The 24,180-nt window shown below is 54.0% G+C and overlaps 1 protein-coding gene across 2 annotated transcripts in view; it reads left to right on the forward strand.

Moving 5' to 3' along the window:
- The first annotated feature begins 3,455 nt into the window (after positions 1–3,455).
- Positions 3,456–24,180, forward strand: part of VWA5B1 (von Willebrand factor A domain containing 5B1) — a 28,084-nt gene continuing 7,359 nt past the window's right edge. Inside the window, exons 1-15 of one of the 2 annotated variants that reach the window (XM_054849748.1) lie at positions 3,456–3,586; positions 3,803–3,984; positions 9,462–9,647; positions 9,932–10,093; positions 10,485–10,707; positions 10,896–11,038; positions 11,328–11,459; positions 11,726–11,850; positions 14,758–14,934; positions 18,313–18,423; positions 18,507–18,709; positions 20,168–20,282; positions 21,880–22,065; positions 22,364–22,559; positions 23,580–23,767. In XM_054849748.1, the coding sequence (XP_054705723.1) occupies positions 9,509–9,647; positions 9,932–10,093; positions 10,485–10,707; positions 10,896–11,038; positions 11,328–11,459; positions 11,726–11,850; positions 14,758–14,934; positions 18,313–18,423; positions 18,507–18,709; positions 20,168–20,282; positions 21,880–22,065; positions 22,364–22,559; positions 23,580–23,767 (2,100 nt within the window). In that variant the 5' untranslated portion in view covers positions 3,456–3,586; positions 3,803–3,984; positions 9,462–9,508. Of the gene's footprint in view, positions 3,587–3,802; positions 3,985–9,143; positions 9,347–9,461; positions 9,648–9,931; positions 10,094–10,484; positions 10,708–10,895; positions 11,039–11,327; positions 11,460–11,725; positions 11,851–14,757; positions 14,935–18,312; positions 18,424–18,506; positions 18,710–20,167; positions 20,283–21,879; positions 22,066–22,363; positions 22,560–23,579; positions 23,768–24,180 lie in introns of those variants that run through there. The other variant, XM_054849749.1, reaches the window with a different exon arrangement.

The raw sequence follows: 24,180 nt of genomic DNA on the forward strand, positions 1-24,180 counted from the left end.
TCGCTGTAGGGCAGGAGCTGGCTTAGACCTAATATCAAACCTGTTCTTTAAAGCTGCGGGAATAAAAGGTGAGAAAAAGGGGAAGTGGAAAGCAGTGTGGGAAGAGCCTGCAGGATTTCTTCCCTGGCTGCTGTTCCCTGCACAGTGTTTGTGCTTCCTTCAACCTTGCGTGGAAGGAGCAGCCCTTGAGGAGGGTCTGAATTTGTGTTTTTATTATATATATGGGAGGACTAGTAAAATGGCCAAGCCCGTAGGCATCAGCCAGAAGTTCCCATGATGGTGGTTAGTTCCTTGTCTCGATATTCACCCTCCTTTTTAATGAAGACACAGAGCCACTTTGCTCCCACACCCTGAAACTTTCCATCTGAACTGTTATTTCTGTCTGTGCACGAGAAATCCTGTGCACACTCATGCAGTTTTGCTGATAGTGGTGCATTAGCCCAGGCAGGACCAGGCCCTTCACCATTGCTCTTCAAACACCCCTCTCTGATTTATTTTTTTTTTTTTTCTTCCAACTAAAACCCATGATTATCAAGTATTGTCGTCTGATGCTTTCCCCCCATCCATCTAATTCGGTTTCCTCTTCAGAGGCAAGAGCCCCGCGTCCCTCTGCACGTTGGGATTTCCTCCCCCTTCAGCCACAGACGTGAACTTTGGGGTCTGGCGGTTTTATTTGTAGAGGTGACATCATGGCTTTTTTCCATGGCAACCCATCGCAGCGCCCAGGAGGATGCTGAACACAGGAGCTGAAACGTGAGGAGATTTTCAATGGGAACAGAGCAGGCAGCTGAAAGCAAATCTGAGACGTTAATTAATTAATTAGAGTAAAAAGAAAAAGCAACGTGGGAAGTCCCAGAGGCTGATGGGCACTTCAGCTGCAGAAAGAAAGATGCTCGTGCTTCCCAGTGTCGTGTTTTCTTGCAGAGTCGCACGTAACTGGGATTAGCCCCATTTTAGAGGTGGGAAAATCGAGGTGTAGGAAACGAGCTGCCGTGCTTAGGCAGCGTTAACCAGGGGCAGATCTTTCCAGCCATCCTTTCTAATCCTCTGCCTCTGCTGCAGTTACTTGTCGGGATTTTCAGGGCTCTGGGGACCGTCGGTGAGGTGCAATCGTGCTGGTGGTCGCGGGTGTTTCTGTGTTGGTGTTCTGTACATGAAGAAAGACTTTTCTCCAGCAGCTTCTGGGGCAGGGATGGGTTATGGAGTCTGTGCTCAGCCACCCGTACAGGGCCCTTGATCGTGTTAGGGACTCTGCTGGCAAATAGTTAGATAATTATTCTTTTAAACATGAAATAAATACTTAGATTAATTTAACATTAAATAAATGCTTAATTCCCTTCCTCGGTGGACTTTGGCTGTGCTAGAACTAGAGATCTTGGGAGGGCAGATGTTGCACCATGGAATTTCATTGGAATTAACTGTGGTCCTTCCCCACCAAACAGCTTGGAGGCTCCTTGACTCGCTCAGAGGAGGAGCCATTCCCTGCTTGGCCCTGCGTTATCACTTTTTATCATCACCATCTACCAACAGGGTGATTTATTTTTTTCTTCAGAGCATTCCAGGTTGAGGAAAACTGCGTTTACATACAGAGCAGCGCCTGGCGATAATGAGAACTGCTCGTTGCTCTCCATGTAGCAGGAGGTTTGGTTTAGGGTTGGGTTTTTTTCTGGTTTGGTTTTATTTTAATCATGCCCAAACCTCCCAGCCCATTGACGCAGGCTGTGTTCAGAGCGTGCAGACATGAGAGATTTGCAGTTACACGCTCGTGTAACATTGAAGCATGAGTGAGCTGAATACCAAGCGGGCCAGAAGCTGGGGAAGCTGGTCCTGGAAGCTGGGCGCCCTTCGGCTCGTCCCATAACTCACCTGGACTGGTCCCAGGCATGAAACAGAACTGGAATTATTCCTCTGCGGTGCCATCACGTTGATGCAGCCTCACCTTCAGTGTTAGTTCCCCCTAAAACAACTCTTTGTGTTCTCCCAAGGTCTCACATCTGCCTTGGTCTCCATGTTGGATCCTGCTCTGTTTTATAAATAAATATGCCGCAGCTACCAGATTTGTTGGTATGAATCCCAGGATTTTTCCTGACATATGTTATTTTCTTCGTAGGAGCTAAAAGCCATCGTAAGCAAACATTTTAACAGGCACAGGAGACACGGGACGTGGGCTTCTCTGTGGCTGACTTATTTGTCTAGCAAGAGCCATAAATTCTTAATCTTTGGGGCTTAAGTCAGCCTCTGGAAGCTGGGCTTAGGGAAAAGGCTCTTGACTAGGCGTCTGCTCGCGGAGTTTCTTAACGTTTCCCTAAAGCACGTCCTTCTCGGTGAAGACAAGATGGTTCGTTATGGACGCCATACATCTGGTCACCCTGGTCCTCCTACGACGCTAACGTATGCTTGGAGACGAGGGGGAGAAAGAAAATGCTGCGGGTTCATCTGAACGCAGACGGAAAGGGAGACGCGGGGGTTAGAGGGAAGAGATGGTTTAGCACAGAGCGGATTTACTGCCGGGGACGGGTCGGCGATGGGACACTCACAGCAGGCAGATTTGCAGGTGGATCCGTGTCTCTGCGTAGGACAAGGTGGGGGGGGGGAACCCTGTGTCCTGCAGATCACTGCTGCATTGGAGAGCTTTTCTGCTTGAGGGAGATGATGATTTTTTTCAATGCTAGTGAGCTATCTGTCAGCAGCAGCGCCATTATCGCCAAATTTAGGTAGCAGTGAGGAGGAGCTTTACCCATCTGCATGCTCTGAGCCAGGGCCGGTGTCCAGCTCTGCTTTGGCCGAGCCAGTGCCCTTCCTGCTGCCTCGGTTTCCCCTTTTATCTCCAGGTCGTTTTTCCTGCATTTTAGTGTAAGCTGCTCGGTGCAGGGACTGTATCCAGCACGGGTGCATCCCGGTGGAACAGCGTCGCTCCCCTTTACCCCTGGGGAGCATCCCTGTGGCCCGGGGGGCTGCTCAGCGAGGGGCTTTGGGACGTGCCTGGGGAGGAAAGGGTGGATAGGCAGAGAAGACAACAGCAAGGGGGGAAGAGGGGAGATCTGGCCTAGGGCTGCAGAAGACCTGATTTTGGGGTGCTTTAGGATGCTTTCCTTTTTTTTTTTTTTTTTTTAAAGACCAAGGGGAAGACAGAAGTGAAAGGCGATGGGGGAAAGGGGGTTTATTCCCCTCCCAGCAGCTGCTGCGGAAAATCTCACCCCGGGGAGGCAAGTTGCAGTGATCGGTAAGAAGAGTTCGGATGCCGGCTTGTATCCCCCCCTTCTCTACCAACTCGCCCATCTCGAGGGCATCTCGTCAGCCCGGGTGGGCTTCGCCCCTTCCCCTGCAGCCCTCCGGAGCAGGAGGGGAGCGAGGGGAGGAGGCGCAGAGAAGCCAATGGTGTGTGTACAGGGTGATTGTCATGGTTACCTCCCTGACAAAACAAATGGCTCCACTTAATGATGGTCACCCAAACAGCTCCGGAAAGTGTGCGCTCATCAGCTGGCTGCCAGTGGGAAGCTGGGTGCTCGCTCCGGGAAGCGAGAAGCCTTCCCTGGCTCCCGGGCAGAGCTTCGCCACGGGGGCACATGTTGCTGCGGTTGGTTAGGTAAGCCCCCTTCCCCGTCGCAGACCCCCGTAGACCACCCAGCATCGCTGCTCGATGGCGAGGGCCCAGGGGAGGCTCCGGGGGGGCGAATGCCACAGGTTGCTGAGGTGGCTGCGTGCAGCGCTCCCCCCACCCCAAGCCCTGGCGCTTGCTCTCTCTCCCTCTCTCCCTCCCTTTTTTTCTCTCTCCTTATCTCTGTCTCTCCGTGTCTTTCAGAGACAAAAGCAGTCTGAAGCCGTGCCTGCCGCCTTCGGGATTTCTTCTGCCCTTCCTGCCCCCCAAACCCGGCTGCGGGCAGTTGCAGAGGCTGGCAGGAGTGGGTGAAGTTGCTCCAACCCCCCATCCCCTTCCTCCTCCTCCTCCTCCTCTTCCTCCTCCTCTCTCTTCTTCCAGGCAAGGTAAGAAAAGCAGTGGCTACTCTCCAGTTGCTCCTGCACCTTTTTTGCAGGCTGGGCTGTGTGTGCTCTGCAGGGGTGTGCGTGTGTGTGTGTGTGTGTGTGTGCGCGCGGGCTGTTACTTCCCAAGGCTGTGCACAATCTCAGCACAAAGCCGCTCTGTGAGGAGATCCCTGTCATAATATTTCTGCAGGCACAAGCCCACACTTTGCAAGCTGCTGCTTCCCTGCCTTGCCTTTTCCCAGCTGGATGGTGAGCCCCTGAGCATCCCTCCCCTCCCCAAAATTGTACAGACGTTGACAGTGATCGTCTCCATCTCCCTGCAGGCAGGCAGGGGACAGGGAAAGCAAAGGAGGCTGGAAGGGGGGATGATGGTGGGGGTGATGGGCTTTTGCTCTCCTGGGCAGCTAGGTGGGATGTCCCAGCTGTGGACACACCGGGTTGGGGGAAGGGAGGACTGACCTTGGCAGGGTGAGGGGGGATTCTGATCCCCCCTGGTAAGGGTCAAAGCACCGAGGACCTGGCTTGCATTTGCCACACTTGGCTGGGGCAGGGCAGGAGTGGACGGAGAAGGGCTGTGCTGCTCCTGGGGGCCCGGCATCCTTGACTCCGGATGCATCCCACGCACGGGGCTGGCCGCCTGGAGCTTTTAGCCCAGCCGAAGATCTCTGGGCTGAGCCAGAGAGGGAGGTTTTAGGTTTTAGCCCAGATACCCTTTGGCTGGGCTAAAACCTAAAACCTCCCTCTCTGGCTCAGCCCAGAGATTTTCCAAGCACTGGTGCAGCAGCGAGCCCAGCGAGGCAGGGGTTAACTGAGCCCCGTATCAGAAATGCTCTCTGCGCAGGGATGTGATTGACAGCTCTAGAAACCAGGCTTGGGATGTGAATCACAGTCTTTGGGACCCAGCCCTGGGTCCGATGGCCCAAGAGACCTGCCGGGGGTTTGATTGACAGTCCCCAAAACCTGGCTCTGCTGGGGCTGTCGGTCACTTCTCAACCTGCGTCACTCCAGGAAGGGGGAGCCGGGTGATGTTCACTGGGTGCCCCTCTCAGCAGGGTGCTGGCAGGAGCAGCATGCTCCCCCCGCCTCCCCCCAGCCTCCTCATCCGAGGCCTTGAGGTGCCCCTTTGTCACCACTCTGGCAGTGGGGTACCACACTGTCACCCCGCAGTGGCTCTGGGGTGAAACGCAGCAGCTGCTTTTCCCAGCAGGCGGGATACCCCCACGCTTGTGTTTTGAGGCAAGGGGAAGCTGGAGATGGGAGAATGGCTCCCATAGCTTTTCATGAGAGGTTCCCATGGTGGATCCACATCTCTTCCAGGAGGTGCTGCCATCAACCAGCAAAAACTCCCCTCCCTGCCCCGTGCCGGGGCTTGGGAAAAGCCACCTTGGACAGGAGAGCACTGCATGTGCCGTTTTGGACCCCATTTGCTCCTACTGATTCCTAGAAATGTTTTGGGAGGGTTGATCCCAGTCCCCTGGTGAGGTTTGAGCCCTGTACTTTGAGGGAGAGGGGCTGGAGGGGTCCCGCGTGTCTTCTGTGTGACCTGCGGCTGGTGTGGGCCAAGTGAGCAAAGCCAGGGGTGTCCCGGCCGCTCCCTGAGCCGTGCTGCCCCTGTGAAGCCAGGGGAAATACTGAAATACTGAATACTGGCTCTACTTGAGAGCTCCAAAAGTTTGGGAAGCACAGGGCTTCTCCTGGGAGTTTGCTTCCCCGTGGAGGCTGCCCAGCAGCTTCCAGAGATGCTAATGAAGGGTTGTGGTGCAGCAGGCACCCCACTACCAGCCGGGGTGGTCGGTCCAGGGCTGCGCATCTGTACATCCCCACAAGGCACGCCGGCTGTAATCATCCTGACAAGCCACTGGATGTCAGTGTTGATTGATACAGATGAAGTGGAAGGAATATTTTACCCAGCTGCAGAAAAACAGTCGTCCTCCGAGCAGTGTGGGTATGACCCAGGTCTGGCTTGGACCTGGAGGTGAGATTTCCAAGGGAACCCATTTGGGGCTGGAGAAGAGGTTACAGCAGCCCAAAAATGCCTCGGTCGCAACGTGCGGCGCCGGGGGTGGGCTTCATGGGACTGCGTTCATGTCTTGGGGGGCAAAAGCAGCTGGGGCTGCCTCTGGACATCTGCCTTTGGGACACCAGGGCCTGGTGGGGACGTGCCGCAGGCAGCACGCAGTTTTATCCCAGCTGCCAAGTTCTGGTTTGGGTCTCACTGACCTGCTGTTGGCTGTGGGTGCCAGGGACTCGGTGGTGGTGGCACTGCTGGGACACCAGCCTGGTTTTCAGAGCTGCACAGAAGCCAGGCTCCGTGCTGATGTCTACGGCAGTCACGGTTTGCTCTGTTCTTCTGTTTGATGCATGAAAATATACCTTAGAAGAGCATTATTCTGCTTCTGTCTTTACTACACACACTCGAAACCCAGATTTTTTGAGGGCATATCAGTGCTTAGAGACACAGATGGGCACTCAGGCAGCTCTGAGCAGTGCTCCAGGCATTGCACCCCTTTTTCGGGCACATAAACACCCTTTCCAACCCAGTCCTTTAAAATCCAGCCCCAAGCCTCACCTGTGTGTCGGGGCAGGCGCCTGCAGCCAGGTGGAGCGGCTGGTGCAAGCTCTGGGCGAGCCTGCGCATCGCAGTACCATCTGCGCTCCGACGCAAAGCCCTGCGCACCCTGCACGTCATGGGGACTGTCCGCAGGCGTCGGTGCAGCATCGCTGCCTTCCCCGTAAATCGTGCACAGAAATTGGCCGGGGGTATAACCTGCAGCAGGGCGAGCACATTACCAGCGTCACTCTCTCCTCCATGGCCGTGAAGAGGAGCAGATTGTCAAGGAGAGAGTGTTTACAAAGCAAGGGAGGAAAAAAAAAAAAAAAAAAAGAAAAATATGGTAGCATCCTGCTGTGCCAGGTCCTGAGTGTGGCTGGCAAAGGGAGAATTTCTGTGCCTAGCCCCAAGCTGTCCCTGGCTGATGGGATTACGGGCGTGGGGTATTTTCGGTGATACAGCAAGCTGGTTGAAGGTACGCGCCAATGTTTTCCCCTTCTGCTCCCAGGATGCCGAATGCCGCGCGAGGCCGTGGGTCAGGAGGCATCTGGCTGGGTCCGTGGGGTGGCCCCACGCCTGCTGCCGCAGGAGGCAGGGCACATTTGGAGGTAGTGAGTGGACACGCTGAGGACGGGAGGGATGCAGGGATGCTCTCTGCGGCAGTGATGCTAGTGGTAATTTTTGGGACGTGGGGTCCTGCCAGGTCCCGTCCTGAGGGTCCAGCCCCACGACCTGGATAGAGACCGAGCGCAGGTCCTGAAGTGGCAAAGGCAGGATGTGGAGCAGCAGGAAGGGGGCTTGGTGGCGAGCTTCTGGGGGGGCACAGGAGATGCAAGCCTCCCTGCTCTCCCCTTTCCATGCTGCAGTCACTTGATGGCGTTGGCGACACGATGTGTGCGGAGCAGCCCCTGTGCTGTGCTGGCAGCAGCCCGCTGCCTCCAGCCCTGTCCCAAGAGCTCTCCGAGCCTTCCCTGTCCTTCTGGGGCAGCTTTCGCAGCTGGCGTAGCAGGCAGGACCGGTGCAGGGCTCCTCTGAGCAGTGCTGGAGCTGCAGGAGAGGTGCAACTCTCCTGGTATGCTTTATACAGGACGTGGCACGGGGCTCTGCGTGTCACCAAGGGTCCCTTAACGCTTGTGCTGGCCTGGGTGATGCAGAAATCCCCGCTGGCAGAGCAGCTCCCCTGGGAGGCGCGTCCCCAGCCTCCCATGGGTGCAGGAGAGGTGAGGGGTTTGGATCTCAACCGTGGGTCTGCTGTAAGTCACCGCAACCAAGAGAGCTGCCAGGCTGAAGTCACGCTCCTGGAGCCTGAATTCACCTCTCTGGCAACCCCATAACGAATTCCCGTTGTGCCTAGCTGGTGGAGAGCATCTTCCCCTTGTTATTTCTTCCTTTCTTTCTTCCCTAAGGCAAAATAATCCCCCCTCCTTCTCCCCCCGCCTGGCATTTAATCACTTCCTGATATCTTGATGGCTTCTGCCACATCTCGGCAGCGAGACGACTTTCATTATCTCTCCCTGTAGCAGGTGACCTCTTGCCAGCTCCTGACTTCACAAGCCCTGTTAGCACAGCTTGGAGCATCCCGGTGTGCCGTGGCCTCTCCCCTGGGCTCACGGAGGACTCCCATGCCGGAGCAGCTGAGCTGGACGCGCTCCTGCATCCCCCTGGATGCATCCCCTGAGTCCCGTGGGCAGCTCCTGGCGTGAGCAGCCTTTGCGGTGGAAGGAGAGGAGGATTAAATGGGGAACGGCCGAGGTTGTCGGCTGGGAATCAGGAGTGTGCCTTGCGATACGGCCCTCTTTACTGCCCTCCATCATCTCCTCTGCTGTTGTTTTATTTGCTCGGGTGCCCTGGCTGCTCCCCCCCATCCCGGCCAGCCCTGCTTACCCTCCCTCGCTCTCCCTTTTTCCTTCCTTAGTGCCATTTTCCTGCCCGAAACGCTCGGCGAGCTCATGGCCTTGATCACGTTCGCGTCTTCCATGGTATTTGCATATAAAGGTGGTTTTAATAAGGCAGGACTGCTAGGAAATGAGAAACTGATGTATTTCACTGCTGCTGGCTCCTCCTGGGCCTTGTAAATCATTGCATAAAGCATTGCAGAGCCAGCCAGGGAGAACTGCTGCCTAGCAACTTCTCCCCATGCCGCCGGGGAGCTGGATGTGGCCCGAGAGCTACCTGAAAGGTCTCCTTTGAAACCCTCTGTCTTGGGGAAGATGAGCTGGAACAGAGGAAAACCTGCTGCAGGGGGAAAGGGTTGAAATGTAATTGGCAGAAGTAGCCACTTTGCATCTGAATGTCTCCGCTGAGCAAAGCAGAGGGATGAGTCAGCCTTTGCAGAAGGGATCTGGAGATGCGGGGCAGCAGAGCCATGCCACCGCCCCAAAATACAGCCAGGAGGAGGATGAGAAGGGGCTGCCGAGGACGTGGGAGGGTGGGGAGGATGCCTGGCGCTCTCTGCCTGCTCCTCCTTCCTGCAGGCTAAAGGAAAACTCTCAGGGTCGTAGTCTTATCCTGGAGAAACTTGTCAGTTTGGCGGATAATGAGAAGCAGGATAGCCAAAAAAAGACGTTAACGCTTTCTGCCCGAACGCAGGGAATAGGTGGGTGCGGGAGCTGGCGAGATGTGTGATCCACCACTGCGATGTCGACCTCTGAGGCTGCCCATCGCCAGCCAGGCAGGTTGAATCTGAACCTCCTCCCTTGTGCCGGCGGGGGTTTGGGGCAAGTGTTTGCCTTGCCTCTTCCCACCAGCGTCTTGTCTCCATCCCCATCTCCACCAGTGGAGCCATCAAGCCCAGCTCTCGTCCCATCCTGGGTCAGTCACCTTTCTGTCCTCAGGGCTGCAGAAGCCAAAATAAGGTGATGGGGGACACGCAAGTGTTTTGGGTGCTTGGGGCTCCTCATTCATTCTCGCTCTTCTGCCTCTCCAGCTCACTGCAGTCCCTGACGCCACCGTCACCGACAGACCCCCGGGAAGATGCCAGGGCTGATTAACCGAACGACCCGCTCCCCGCTCCCCCTCTCCACATCGGAGGTGACATCGTGTGTCAGCGGCTATGCCTTCGGGATGACAGCTTTGCTCACCTACCGCAACCCAGAAGCCCAGGCTTTTGAAGGCAAGTTTTGGGGAGCAAAGCTCCCAGTGCAAGAGCTACTATGGGAGCTTTAGAGCCAGGGATATCGCAGCGCTGGGTTTCTGTGCGTGCCTTAAACCTTTAGATCCTTGCTGGAAGAGTAGCCAAGGGTATTGTGTCCTCAACAGTCTGGGGCTACAATTTTTGAAGTGTGAAACAACCCGGGAGCACGCATGGAAGTGCCAAGAGGGAGCTGACCTCTGCGATCATGGATGGTGGGTCCAGGCAAGCGCTTGGTGTTGCTAAGAAAACCTTCTGGCTGGCAGGTCTCTTTGTCTACCCCTTGGATGAGTGCACCACCGTCGTCGGGTTTGAGGCGGCCGTGTCCCGGCGTGCCGTGACAGTACAGATCAAAGACAAAGCCAAGATAGGTGACACGTATTTTGATGGCTGCAGCCTCCCTGACGGAAGAGCTTGTGACGGAAGCGGTGAGGGGGTCAGGGGCATTTTAGTGAACGTGGGGGAAAAAACAGGGGAAGAGTAATGGGGAGGTGGCAGGGGGTGCCTGGCTGTTGTATGCCATGGCATCAAAGGGGTTTCTTTTGAAAGGCTGAGCCTTGGGCTGTGGTCCTCGTGTTCCTACGGTGTCTGCCCAAAGCGACAGTCTCATGCGTTTTGGAAAGCACTGTTGCTTCTGGATAGCAACAGTGCGGATAGGGTGGTGCGGAGGGCTGGGGTTCTTTAGAGAAACGCTGATGTGTGCAGTGAGGACCGGTTTGGGCGTTTGATCCAGGGCTGCGGTGGTCGTGGGAGGCCTGGGGAGGAGCATTTTCCATGGTTGTGACACCACATCTCCCTGGTGTGGTCCTTTCTGTGCAGGAAGGATCATGATGGATGAGGACTTGGAGAGGATTGTTTTTGTGGCTAACCTGGGCATGATTCCTCCCCTGGAAAGCGTCTCCATCTTCATCAGCACCTCCTCTGAGCTGCAGACACTGCCCAGTGGGGCTGTGAGGGTCCTTCTGCCAGCTGTGTGTGTCCCCAGGGTCCCCCAGCCCAGCCTGGAGAATGCTAGCAGCCTTTCCAGCCACCAGCTCCGAACGTACGAAAAACCACGGGATGGATTCTGGCTGGGACTGATCTGGGGGGCTGCGGGACTGGCAGAGCAGAAGCCTGCCGTTGCTGCAGGAGGCTGGAGAACTGCTGCAGGCTTTACCTCCAGCAGATCTGCAGTTCCTGGTGGGGAGATAACATGTGCACAGTGTTGATCGGGGTTCATCTCACTGGTAGGGACAAGCACTACTGTGGATCGGGGAGCCCAGAGCAAGGGAGCAGGTTCTGCCTGGCTCAGCTGCTGGAGAGTGAGGCCACCAACCCCTTCGAGTACGAGTTCAGCTTTCACCTGGAGATCCGGGGGCCGTGCTTGCTGGCAGGTAGGAGCACCGGGGCCATCCCGCTGCGCCAGGCTGGTTTGTCACCTCCTCAAGGCAACATCCATACTCTTCCTCCTTCTCTGCCCCCCCCCGCAATGTGGAGTCTGTTTTGGCAAGTTAACTGTGCTGGGGTGGATTTACCAGTGCAGTGCTGATGTCAACGTGGGGTGTTGATACGGCAGAAGCATCGCGTAGTCTGCTTGGTTCCCGTCCTCTGCCATCTTGCTATCTCTTCTCCCTGGTCTTCCCCATCCCCAGTCCCTAACCACACCTCGGTTTCCCCGGGCAGGCGTCGAGAGCCCTACACACGAGATCCGAGCAGACGCCGACCCCTCCGCTCGCTCCGCCAAGTGCATCGTGATCACGCTGGCTAATAAACACACCTTTGACAGACCCGTGGAGATCTTGATCCATCCAAGTGGTAGGTGGGCTCTGCTTCCTCTCTGCTGGGCTTGCCCCTTCCTGGGATCCCCCTCCGTAGTGCTGGAGACAGCTGGATTAGTTCTGGTTTTGCAAACATTGTCAGGGGTTAGGCTTCCTAGGAGATAATCCCGGACCCTCTCAAGGTTATCCATGCTGCCCAAGCTCAAAGATATTCCTCTGTTTTCACAACCGAGGGTGCCTTCGTCTCTGCCAAACCTCAAGTTTAGCTAAGGCTGTTCTTCACCCGATTCTCTGCATTTCCAGAGCCCCACATGCCTCACGTCTTAATGGAAGAAGGTGATATGACACCTGCAGAGTATGAACGACACCTGAAGGGGAAGAATGATTTCATTAAAGGCACTAAGAAAGACCCCAGTGCTGAGAAAAAGGTGAGAAGCAAAAGCTGCAGGTGTTAGCTGAGGCTTTCCTTGGGACCAGAGCTGTGCAAGTAAATGATTGATGCTTGCTTGCAGTACCAGATATTACCGTGGCCCAATAAGCTCTGTAGCATCCTCCCTCAGAGAGGGGCTTATGTGGAGGAAGAGGGGAAAATTCTGCAGTGCTTCTGGTAAACTGAGCGTGGAAGAAGCTCTGAGATGGTTATTGTGTGTATAATTAGTACTAGTCTAGCATAGCATAATTAGATAGGTACATTGTTATAGCATTAAGGGTATTATAATTATTGCAATGACATAGAATAAAATATTCTTTTAATTGCTCAGTAAATGTTTACTGTTTCTGGATAGCTGTCAGAGAGAAATAAGTGATTTTGCTTGGAATAATGAGCTGAACTGAAGACAAGGTAGGAGAAACTTCTCTTTGTTCTGCTGATCAGCAAATAGAAAAAATATCTGCTCTGGGATTTGTGCCTCGTCTTTCAGCAGTTCTGAAACAATGAGTGACAGCCTTGCACTTCTGAGCTGCCACATCAGTCTGTCTGGGATCAGGGAAGAGGAGTGGAGTGGTCAGAGCCCTCCGAATTTCCAGGGTGAGCATCTTCACCATGTCGCACTGGTGTAACCACAGCTCCGGGCTTACTGCGTCAGCTCCCTGTTTTACACGCACCACTGTTCTCCTTTGTGACCGGGGATGCTCCTTTCCCCTTAAACTCATTCTCCACGTGTCTGAGCCTGGGCCCCTGCTTGGCACACGTCCCGAACCTGCCGCAGAGGTGCCTCCCCACGCTGCCGTGATTCCTCCTTTCACCGGAGACACATCAACCCTCTTCTCATTCCTTTGCCCTTCGCTTCCTCTTGCAGCGCGATGCAGGGATCAGGACTGCGCTTGCTCGCACAGCAGGCGTCTCCTCTAATTGTGTTCAGCGTGCGGCAGGTGGAACGAAATGAAACTCCCACGCTACGGCTCAGATGGCTCTCTAATTATTTCTGTGTCTTTAGCACGTCAAACTGTCTAGGGCGGGGGAATCATTCCGGAGCCATTTCCCTGCGGGAAGCCCACCTCTTTGCCCCAGGAGGACTGGGAAGCAACTGCACGGAGAAGGCCAAGAAGCAGAGGAAATGCCCTGAATATCTGGGGTAGATTATGGGCTAGAAATGCTGCTGCTCAGAGCCTGACACTGGGCACCTCTCGGCTTAAATGAATGAGCCCAGAAATTTCAGCAGTAAATGGTAATTAATTCTCCTCCCTTGGTTTGTAATGCAAAAGCCTTGGATGCCCATCAGCTAGCAGGGTGGTGGGGACAAATGCGCACTGGAATCGACTCTCGTCAACAAGATCTGATTAGTTTACTGTAATTGGATAACAGGTGAAGGGGAACGGAGGGGAGGTGGGAAGAAGAGACGGCACAAATGAGATGCTTTCTTTTCTGGCTGACCTGTAGCAGCAGCTCTGAGGGTGTTTACTGAAGCCTCGTCGGTAAAATTCACTCTGAAGTCAGTGGGAAATCCAGGCTATGGGCTTATCCCCATCACGCAGGGATTTTATGTCTCGGGTCCCCAAGAGCATCCCAGGGAGTGCTGCGGGGAGATGCGGAGCCACAGTTCGATCCTTGGACAGAGAGACAGCAAGGATCCCTCTAATCTGAAATCTGATAAACATCCGTGCTGGGAAAGATCTTAAACAAATTAATATCATATGGCTGGAGGAAAATGGGGATGGAAAAACCCTTCCACTTCCCAGTGATTAATTTATACTCCAAAGCATGAGAGTGAAATGGAGGAGGATGAGTGAGAGCTGGGGTGAGAGCGATGCTCTTGTTCCTGTGAATGGGAACCGTCTTTTCCCAGGGCTCAGGGAAGCAGCACTCGGGCAGCAGAGCCGAAAGCGAAACCTGCGTCTATGTGTTGATCCACAGGGACTCTTGAGTTTAGCGAGTTATGTAAAATAAAGGTTGGTCGTTAGCTCGTAGATCTAGGAATATGACTCATGGCTGGGAAAAAAACAAGCCCGGTTATTTGGGGTCTAGTTTACTCCTGCTGAAACCAGCAAGAAACAGCGGCCTTTGAAAGAGGAAAAAAGAGGCAACCAAAGCCCCTGAGGACCGAGCTGCTTATTGCGGCGGATGTTTCCGCAGATGAAAGGCCACGGGCCGGGCTGATGTGGGGTCCCAGACCTCCCTCGAAAGCAGCGATGCTCTGACTCACTGCAGCTGAGATCGTGAACCCAGGGCTGCTTTATACACACAAACCAGCAGATTATAAACCCATCACAAGAGGTTTTTTTCAGCTTAATTCTATCAGGTTTTTAATGAAGATTGATACTTGAAATAGACTGAGGCAGAAGGCAGAGAGCCGTTAGAGCTATGTGCAGTACAGAGACATACATCACGCGGGTTCCTGTCAAACGATGTCCCGAGCGACCGGTTTGGCTTTGCAAAGTGTTTCAATCCGTACAAAGAAAAATGATAAAAGAAATGGGCAGAAAAAACAGCAAACCAGAGGCGTCAGGAATGAATCGGAACGGTGAATACAGCACGCTGAGGGCTGTGTCTGGCACTTCATTATTGAGTGACCACAGATAAAACCTCCGGTGTGCCTCTGTGTGACACTAAACTGCGCTAATGAACCACGTTTTTGGGAGGGATCTAATGAAATGTTTGGAGAATCAGTTTTGCAAGGTGCTGTGTAGGGCCAGATCTTTTAATTTCTTCTCCAGGCTCTCATCTGTGCGTGCAGGGGGTCTCTGGTTTTAGGCGTTCTGCCACCACTGAGGCCAGAAGCAGCCCACAAAAGGCCACGCTCTTACATCTTTGGGCACACAGCCCTGCTCTGATTACCCTCGACATGAAAAGGGGCAGAAAAAAACAACATCTTGAGCTCTGTCCTTCTCTCTTGCAGACTGAAATTATCAGGAAGCGGCTGAACAAGGACATCCCCCACCACCCTGTCGTCATGCTCAACTTCTGCCCTGACCTGAGGACCATCCAGCCAGACCTCCGGAAAGCCCAAGGAGAGTTTATCTTCCTCGTAGACCGCAGTAGAAGCATGAGCGGCATGAACATCAACCGCGTCAAGGTACCACGCAGGAGGGGAAGTGCCTGTGTGCCAACAAGGGATGAATATTAGAGAGCAGTGGGGGTTGCTGAGTGCTGATGAGTGTTCATTATGAGGGGATGGGGGGTAATTATATGCTGTAGCTTTAGTCATCTCAACCGTGTGGCTTGTGAGGTACCTGCAGCGAAGCTGACTCTCCCCCTTTCTGTTCCTCTTCCGCTTCTTCCTATCAGCACATCAAATACAAAACTGTTTTCTTTCCCCCTCTTTGCTAGCTTGCTTGTGTTCTGCATCCCTTCTCCAGTTTTTCCTGTCTGCAGGAAGGCTCGGGGCGATGGCAGCCTAGGTGGGAAACCTCCAGAGAGCTCCAAGGGACATTTCAGGGCAATGTGCTGACCATGCATTAGGCGACATTTTGCTGATGGGCGCCTCTGTGCACCCCGAGAAGTTGTTTGACCATGATGCGTCCCTTTTTTAAACACAAATGAATGCCTGCAGGCTGGTGGAGGATTATGAGAGGCGTGCTGAGACCTCTGGATAGAAAAGGGGCTGTAGAACCTACCCCGCTGCAGGTTGCCCCGTGAAAGTCAGGCTTGGCTTTGTGCTGCTGCCTGAAGGATCTGGAGAGGTTCCTGCCCTGAGCCCACTGGGGACCACTCTGCCCATCAAAGGGGAAATGACTCCGATAACTATTTAATTATCGTTATCCCTGCCTAACGCGCTTTGGAGGCCAGGTTGGTGTCCGACGCCTGCCAACTGGCAGGTCTCGGTGAGAAGCTGCAGTCTCTGGCAAAAGCTCTTTTGGAAAGTTTCTGTCTTGGTTTTCGGGGCCAGGTAAGGCCCAATAACTTGATGAATATCGTATGCTCCTGAGCGGGGCATGGGTTTGCGCTGCCCCGCGTGTCTTTGTTGAGAACAGCGAGGGAATTGCAGAGGCAGCTTCATCCGAGGGGTTTGGTTGCATTTGGATGTCTTAGAGGTTCACCGAGGTGGTGTGTCCCCAGGTGTCCTGCTCACACCCTTTCCTAACACAAATGCCACCCAGATTTGGACCCAAACCCTCCCCTGGGTACGGCTGCACCCCCCTTCTGCAGGGAGCATCTTCTAGCCCATCTCCTTACCCATCTGTCTCCGGTTTCCATGGGAACTGCCGGAGGATGGCCACCTCTGGCAGCAAGGATCAGGATGCTGGGGAGCCCGAGGACGGCTGCAACAGTTCCTCTGGGATAGGGAGGCTGTTCCCTGTCCCTGCATCCACCAAAGGGGCCAGGATATCTCCAAGGTCATGCCCCCTTCCCTCAGCACGTTTTGGAGCCTGGGAATCAGGCGGCATCTCTGCCTCAGGCCAGATTTTCATTTTCCGACTCGCAGCGTGGCCAGCTTTGGGCACCGCGGTCTCTGCAGCCTCTGGGGGGGTTGGTTTGTCCCACGGGGATGGGGACCTTCTCCAAGAGGTCCTGAACTGGGACTCCCATCTGCAGGAGGGCTGTAAAAACAGGAAAAAGGCCGTTCCCCTTCTGGAAAAATATTTTGGGGGAAGATATTGGAGATTTCAGAGGACATACGTCGAGGGAGAAAACCACTGTCCCTCTTTTGAGTCCCCCCATCCTTGTTCATGACTTGCAAATATCAGAGACCTCCTCGCAGCCGGGGCTGTTCTTAGTGGGTTTGGGTGGGTTACGCTTGATGGAGACATTTGCGTCGTCCTCAGAATTGCTGGGTGAGCGGCGTGGCAGGGCTCGGACACGCACACAGCGGGGAAAGCCGAGCCGCAGAGATGCAGACGGGGAGGGGATGGTGTGGCGTGGGCTGGCTGCGTGCAGCCGGGAGGGAGGATGCGCTTCGCTGCCGAGCAGGAGGGCGCTCGGCCAAAGTGGCTGGGGTGGAAAGTTCAGGGGTTTAAGTTTCCTGCAGCTGGTTCCTTTCTCATCCTGATGCAGCCGAGGAGAAGAGCCAGGCCCGTGACGGTGCCTGCATTGGGTGGGCTCACCGGCAAAAACTAGGCTGATAACTGGGAATTGACTTCTCTGGAGGCAAACATCTCTCCTTATTGAGCTGCCGTATAGATAGTGAGTGCAACAGGATCAAGATCAATATTTACCACAAGAAGCGATAAATCTTTCCGCTTGCTGAAACAGAAAGCAGGCATCGCTTGCCCACTTTGGGAAAAATATTTGGAAATCTGGGGGTTTTTTCCTTATAATTAGTTCTGAGATGGGATGTCAGCATAGAGATTTGGAAAAGCCGGCATCCCAGGAGCCATCTGGGAAACTGCAGTATAAATATATCCTCGTAGGTTTGAGACAACAGCTTGGTTTAAAGTCCTCTGGAGCCTGTTAAAGGGCAGCCCTATTCTCATACGTTATTTCACTGATTCGCAGTGCTCCGGCTCTGCCTTGCCACTGAGTCTTACAGGGTTCGGGACCTGGACTGGCCTGCCTCCCATCTCCCTGCAGCGCTTCCCAGGTGGGGGGTTTCTCTGCGTGCAGCTCCAGCACCCACCCTCTGCGGTCACTCGGTCTTTGCCACCGCATATGACAAAGCAAAGAGGCTGCTTTTGCTCGTTTGACCTTGGCAGCTTTTCTCTTGGGGCTGGCTCTAGGGTTTCTGCTGCCCTAGGCAGACTGGCAGGAGTCTGCCTTTATCAGCACATAAACAGCAAGAACCAAACTCCTGAACACTGCCAGCACTTTGCTTTAAATTGGCCTCCCTCTCCTGCCATGCTAATTGTTCCCACTGCCCCTGCAAGCTCAGGAGCTCCTTGGGTAGCTCTTGCCTGGTCGCTGCTAACACAAGCTCTGTCCTGGAGTTGTTCACAGCCATCACAGATGTCTGAGACAATTTAAATTGCTCTTCCCTTATGTAAAGACCAGGAATAGGCAAGTTAGATAACCACCTCTGGTAAAGAAAATTGCTTAAAACTGTCTCTACGGTTATTTTAATTGATGCCAGCTACAAATATAAGAGAAATGGGGATGGGGGAGGCTTTTCCTTTTGTGTAACTTCAAGCTATTTGTTTATTTTCTGCAAGTTTGGACATTGAAATGCATTGCGTGTCGCACTTCTCAATTTCACACTCTGCTTCTCACCCACTAGCTCCATGCTGCAGTACCGTATTGCAAGCACAAATTTAATCAGTTAAAAACAAACAGAAAAATTTGTTCAGCTCTTTTTTTTTTTTTTTTAAGGCTCCCCATTTTCCTCACTGCTTTGGGACCCAAATATCATTAAGGGACTTTGGAAAGAGCAGGATAATATGCAGGGCTTTCTCGGTTTTAGTATTAAACGCACGCAGCCAAATGCAGGTGGGAGTAAGGTGTGATGGCAAGGTAGGGTCTGGGCAGAGCTTTTACGGAGAGACCTGGCGTGCCCGATGTCTGCTTGCTTTCCACTCCCCAGGATGCCCTCTTGGTCATTCTCAAGAGCCTGATGCCAGCGTGTCTCTTCAACGTCATTGGGTTTGGATCCACCTTCAAGACCCTCTTTCCTGCCAGCCAGACTTACTGCGAGGTGGGTAAAGGGGAAGTCGCATTTCCTTGGTGCTCGGAGGGCGCTGGTGCAGAGGCTGATGATTCCGCTGCTCCTTTGGGCAGGAGAGCCTGGCCATCGCCTGCAAAAGCATCAAGAGGATCCGGGCTGATATGGGTGGCACCAACATCTTATCACCTTTGAAGTGGGTCATTCGGCAGCCCATCCACAGGGGCCATCCCCGACTGCTCTTTCTGCTGACAGACGGGGCCATCAGCAACACGGGGAAGGTCCTGGAGCTGCTGCGAAACCACTCCTGCTCCACCAGGTACAGAGAGCAGCGGGGCTCACTGCTGCGGGGGCAAAAGCCCGGCACGATGTGGGGGATGCAATTCTCCTTGAACATGGCTCCATCTCACAGACATCCCTGCTTCAGAGAGGGAGGCAGGAGAGATTGCTGATATGAGCCATGGGAGAACCTCAAAGGGTTTGGAACAGATCCCAGAAGTTCAGATGCTTTTTAAACAATCAAAAGCAGGATAATTGGGCTGACAACTTCACAGGCTCTCGTCTGATGCTTCCTGCTAGGAGAGATTGACACACGAACAATCTTCCTTGCCGGGTTGGTTTTTTTTTATTTTTTTTTTAAAGCACATCTGGGTCTGGCCCCAGCTGCTTCCAGGATGGGGCTGTGCAGAATTGAATATGCTGAAAGAGAGCAATGTAAAAAGCAGCTAATTTGTGCATCGAGCTCCCAGCCTGGCTCCCCAGCCCTGGTGACAGGCTGGTCTGGTTTCTCCTCTGCCTCTTTAAGGGCATGAAACATAAGAAAAACGTCAGAAAACCTTATTCCTCTTCCACCCCTCAGACTTCAGGGCTTATCAGGGAAGCTGCCCTGTCCTTTTTTTTGCTATATGGAGGTCCAGCTGCTTCCCAGCTGTATAGGGCAGCCCACCCCTCGCTCTTACAGGGGCACGGTGGTGGGCTAAATGCAATCGGAGTTAGAGGGTGGTCTGAGGTGACCCTGCCCAGCCCACCATCATGTCCTGTGTGCGGCCCCGTCTCAAGAGAGGATCAGAGCCTGATTTAAGAGGGTGTGAGGCTGGCCTAAGATTTGCAGTCAGCTGGGGATTAAAAACCTCTAAAAGCCCCTCGTGCAGATACAGTTTGCTGCCGAAGGTGGTTTCTTCCTCAGCTATCCATTGCCCTGGTCGAACGCCGTATCCCACCTGTACCTCCTGGCTTCCTGCCGCGTCCATCCCCACCTCCTGTCCCCCCGGCCCAGGCTCCAGGTCGGCTCTGGGTTTGCAGCCTTCAGCCAAAACCAAACCCTGACTCATTGAGCTGGGAGTCAGGGGAGCAGCCTCGCCTGGCTGGTTCCTCCTTCCTTGAGAAAACGTTTATTTTAATTGTGAGCAGAGATAATTACTGGGTCTTTAGTGCTGTTGACCACAGACACTCAGCAGGGAAAAGAGCTGAACAGGCAGAAAAACAGCTTGTTTGTGTTTGCAGGGGAGGCAAGGGCTTGGGGTCCTGCTGGGAAGACCCTGAGCACCAGGGATTGAGGTCTGCTGAGCAGAGGGGGCTGACGGTTCCCGACCCTCCTGCCAGCCACCTAAAAGAGAAGCTGGTTTATTTTCCTCCAGACATGCCGGACAACTGCATAGCAGTGGGATGAAGCTGGGAGTGGGGGGGTCTTCTGTCTGCAGGGAGCGGGTGAGCTGTGTGGGGTTGGGGGTTGGGATGGCTTGTCCCCTGGATCCTGACCGTCCCCGTTCCTTTGCAGGTGCTACAGCTTCGGCATCGGGCCAAACGCCTGCAAGAGGCTGGTTTGGGGGCTGGCTGCTGTGTCCAGGGGCATCGCCGAGTTCCTGGCGGAGGGCGAGAGGCTGCAGCCCAAGGTACGGCTGCCCGCTCCCGGGGGACCACCCTGTGAGGCTCTAACGATGCTCTGGTTCAGCGAGGGGGAGGCCACAGCTCACTAGCGGGTCTTATTCCCCATCCTGGTGCTGCCTTTCCAACTCCCACTCGGCAGCAGGTGGGCGAGCGGGAGGGGATGAAAGAGCATCTTCATCTCCAGCTGTCAGAGGGAGTGGGAGGGTGTGTTTACCCTCTGTGCAGGGATGGGGAGAAGCGATAGCTGCGATACAGCAGCTTTGGCTTCAAAGGTAGCTGCTGCCTCAGACACTGGCGAGGGCAGAGGAACCGGCATCAAAGCAGCCAATTAGTTTTGAAGTCAGGCTCAGCCCTGGCGTTGCTCAGGCGAGAAGTATCCAGGGTTTGAGGGAGAGGAATATGCTGTGATAGATTTGCCTATTAAGCCAACCTTAAAGCAAAGGGGGGAGCCTCTTCATTTCCACTCTCCCCATGAAGACTGAGTGAACCAATATGCCTCAAATACGGTGTAAGAATGGCTCTGTCCCCTGGTGAAAGCGCGGTGCCTAGCCTGTCATCCGCTGGATGACTAAACCCAGAGAGAATTGGGTCTTTAGCTCCTAAATATCTCTAAAAAGCTGGCTTCTACGTTCTTGATCTCCAAAGGAGTAGTTCAGCAGTCCACTCTTCTGCAGAAACCTGGAGCACACAAAAACCTCTCTAAGACAGAACGGCGTCAGCATTTCTGATGTAAATTAAAAGCAAAGACGGTGAAGGGAGAGGAGATTTTTTTATAGAGCTATTAATAAAGAGCTTTGCGGGCTGTGCAGCTTGGTGCCTTCAGCAGTCTGAGGCATCAATTAATGGCCTTATAAAACACAGCCTGGTGTGTCTTCCTGAGCCTGTGAAAAAGCAGTGAACGATAGAGAACATTTGAGCTGTTCTGCCTCTAAATCTGGTGTTCACTTCCCCTGGTGTGCAGGGAAGCTCTTGTAGATGGCTCCCTGGTAGGTTTGTCCATGAGATATTCACGGTTATTGGTCTTCTCCACATGTGTAATTGGCAGAGCATTGCTGATCTTTGGCGGTGGCTTGTGCCAGCAAGGATCTGTACCAAAAAATCACAGTGCTGTCAGTCGGTGTGTGAGTGTTGGGGCTTGAGGCAGGGCCGGGGTTTGGACAAGTGAAGGTCAACAGCTTTTCCTGGGTGCTGGGGGGAAGCAGGGGGTGCTGCCTCGCACCGGAGCAAGATACCTCTGGCCACAAGCCCCTACCTTGCTCCAGGCTGGTAATACACAGTGTGAGATCAGCCCTGTGCTTTGTTGGGTTTACAGGTGGACTCGGTGATCTTAAAGATCCTTTCCAACCTAAACGATTCTATGATTCTGTGACACATGCTCTGCTGCCCTTGGTGTAACTGTGCCAGGGGCTGGGGGCACTGGGATGGGTGTTAGAGCAGTCTAAGAGGGACCAGGCTCCCATCTCAGGTCAGGAGAGGGTAGGAATCAGCTGGTGGATTTGTTTGGAGAAATTTTCCCCTTCCCCTGCAGTACACAGCACAGACACCGTGGCACACACAACATCCGCTTGCTGCATAACCGCTCCCCTTTGCTTTCTGCCGCAGATGATCAAGTCGCTGAAGAAGGCGATGGCACCGGTCCTGAGTGACGTGTCTGTGGAGTGGGTCTTTCCCGAGAGCACTGAGGTCTTGGTTTCCCCCGTCAGCACCAGTTGCCTCTTCCCTGGTGACCACCTGGTTGGCTACAGCATCATCTGTGACACCTCCCCGTACATCTCTAACCCCAGATCTGTGAGTCCAACACTGTGCTGGCTGGAGGGGCTGTCCTGGGAGCAGGGGGTGTTGGTGTGCACGTGCACAAGCGTTGGTGTGCACGTGCACAAGCGGGCATCTTGGCTCTTTGTGCGTGGTCAGGAGGCGTCTCCTGCTTTCTCGCTCTGTCCTCAAGGGAGATGGTGGGTGAGACATCAGGGAGAAATAGGAACTCAGCGGATAAAGGTGCTGGTGCACAAGCAGTGGCTCCTCCCAGCTGGGAGCCGGCTGATGGATGTGGTGGTAGGACCTATCCCCTCTCTCTGCTTCTCCCCAGGACAAGAGGCGACGTTACAGCATGATGCGGTCCCAGGAGTCGGGTAGCTCTGTTTTCTTTCACTCCCAGGAGGAAGGAGCAGGCATGGAGAGCTGGAACCACTCCAGAGACTCGGAGGGCTGCTGCCCCGCCGAGCGTGCCCCCGATCACCTGATGGTGGGCAGAGACCCCGGGGGAGAATCGGACACAGACACCGGTCAGATTTTCCTCTGTACAAGTGTGGGTGTGATGCCCCTGTCTTTCTAATCAAGCTTCCGTCACTGCTCTGCCAGTTTGCTTGTCTGAGAAAAAAGTCTCTTTGGCTGTATCTCTGCAAAGAGCCGGAGGAGTTTGCAGGAGGGATGACAGATCTCCCGAGGCTTGAGCGAGTCTGGTTTGGGTGTTTTATCCAAACCTGTCAGGAAATCAACGGGAAGCCCTGGAGAACCTGCTTCCCTGGAGATTTTCAAAGCAGCTCAAGCTTTGGCCACATAATTATTTACAAGCTTCCCAAGCTGCCCTCCGGTGTGCAGAGAAGGAGAGGAGCGAGCAAATGGGTAGCCCGGCTAGACTGTCCCTGCACCTGCAAAGCTGTCACTTCCCTGCAAACCCTGACATTGCAGTTTGAGATGAGGAGAGGGGGGAAATGGATCCGAAGCCCCGTCCCTAGCGTGACACTCCTCGCCATCACAGCTTGGCTGGGTGTTTGTGTCAGCAACACGCAGCATAAAGCGGGTGGTTGCGCTCCAGAGCTGGTCGCATTTCCATGCTGCAAGGAAACATCTGTTACTCACAGGATGTTCTTTCCTTATATTCAGAGAGGAACTGTGCATCCCCTCAGCCTTGTCAAAAGCAATGCGAAATCATGCCTTTCCAAATGAAATTTTTCTCTTGCTCTGACAGGAGAATGTCTGCGCTAATGAAATTTCATTAGTAAACCCTTTGTCTTCTCCAGGGAGGTTTGGGGAAATGCAGTCAGGATTTTTCTGGCTGAAAACTGCTCAGACAAAACCTCCCCAGTCTGCTCTCCCGACTTCCCCAGGAGTTTTGAGTGTAGGCTCTTATTTCCTTCCCTTGTTTCATTGCTTCACTTAAAACCGTGCAGGGCTGAACGTGACCCCCTCGGCCCCGGGAGGACCACAGGGGTGGGCTCTCTGCTGCCCACCATGAGCCAAGGGTGGAAGGTGCCAGCCGGTCCCGCTCTGCAGCAGAGCTGATCCTCTCTCCCACTGTGCAGGAATAGACGTGAAGGCTTCCTCCAGGAGACGGGCGTACAGCACCACCCAAATCTCTGACCACGAGCCTTACAAGAAGGTGCCCACGGCCAGCGATCCTGGCACCGCCCTGGTGAAAAACCCCCTTCGGAAAACCCACCTGCAAGACCTGCAGCAGGTCAGCCTGGAGCCCTGGCAGATGGATTTCCAGGTACGTGATCCCTGGAGAGGCTTTGCCTGCAGGCAGAGGCCAGCATGCAGCAGCAGGAAAATTTCAGATGCATAAGGGAAGGAGCCTGGCTCACACTAGTCCTGAGATAGATATAGATATAGATATAGATATAGATATAGATATAGAGATATAGATATAGATATAGACACACACACAGAGATGTGGCTGTGCTCTGTGCTGCAGCACATCACAAACACGTAGGAAACAAGCCAAGCAGGGAACAGGGTGCTGTCCTGATATCCCATAGCAGTGCCTCCCCACGGGAGCCCAGCTTTTCTTTCCTAAATGCTTCTCCCCTTCTTCTGCTCATCTGATCCCCAGGCTGCTGCTTCCTCCTTATTTCCCTGGAGTTTGGCCTTGTGATGCAAACTCTCTACATGGCTGTGGCACAT

This window comes from Grus americana, chromosome 21 (assembly GCF_028858705.1).
Source record: "Grus americana isolate bGruAme1 chromosome 21, bGruAme1.mat, whole genome shotgun sequence".
NCBI classification, from domain to species: domain Eukaryota; kingdom Metazoa; phylum Chordata; class Aves; order Gruiformes; family Gruidae; genus Grus; species Grus americana.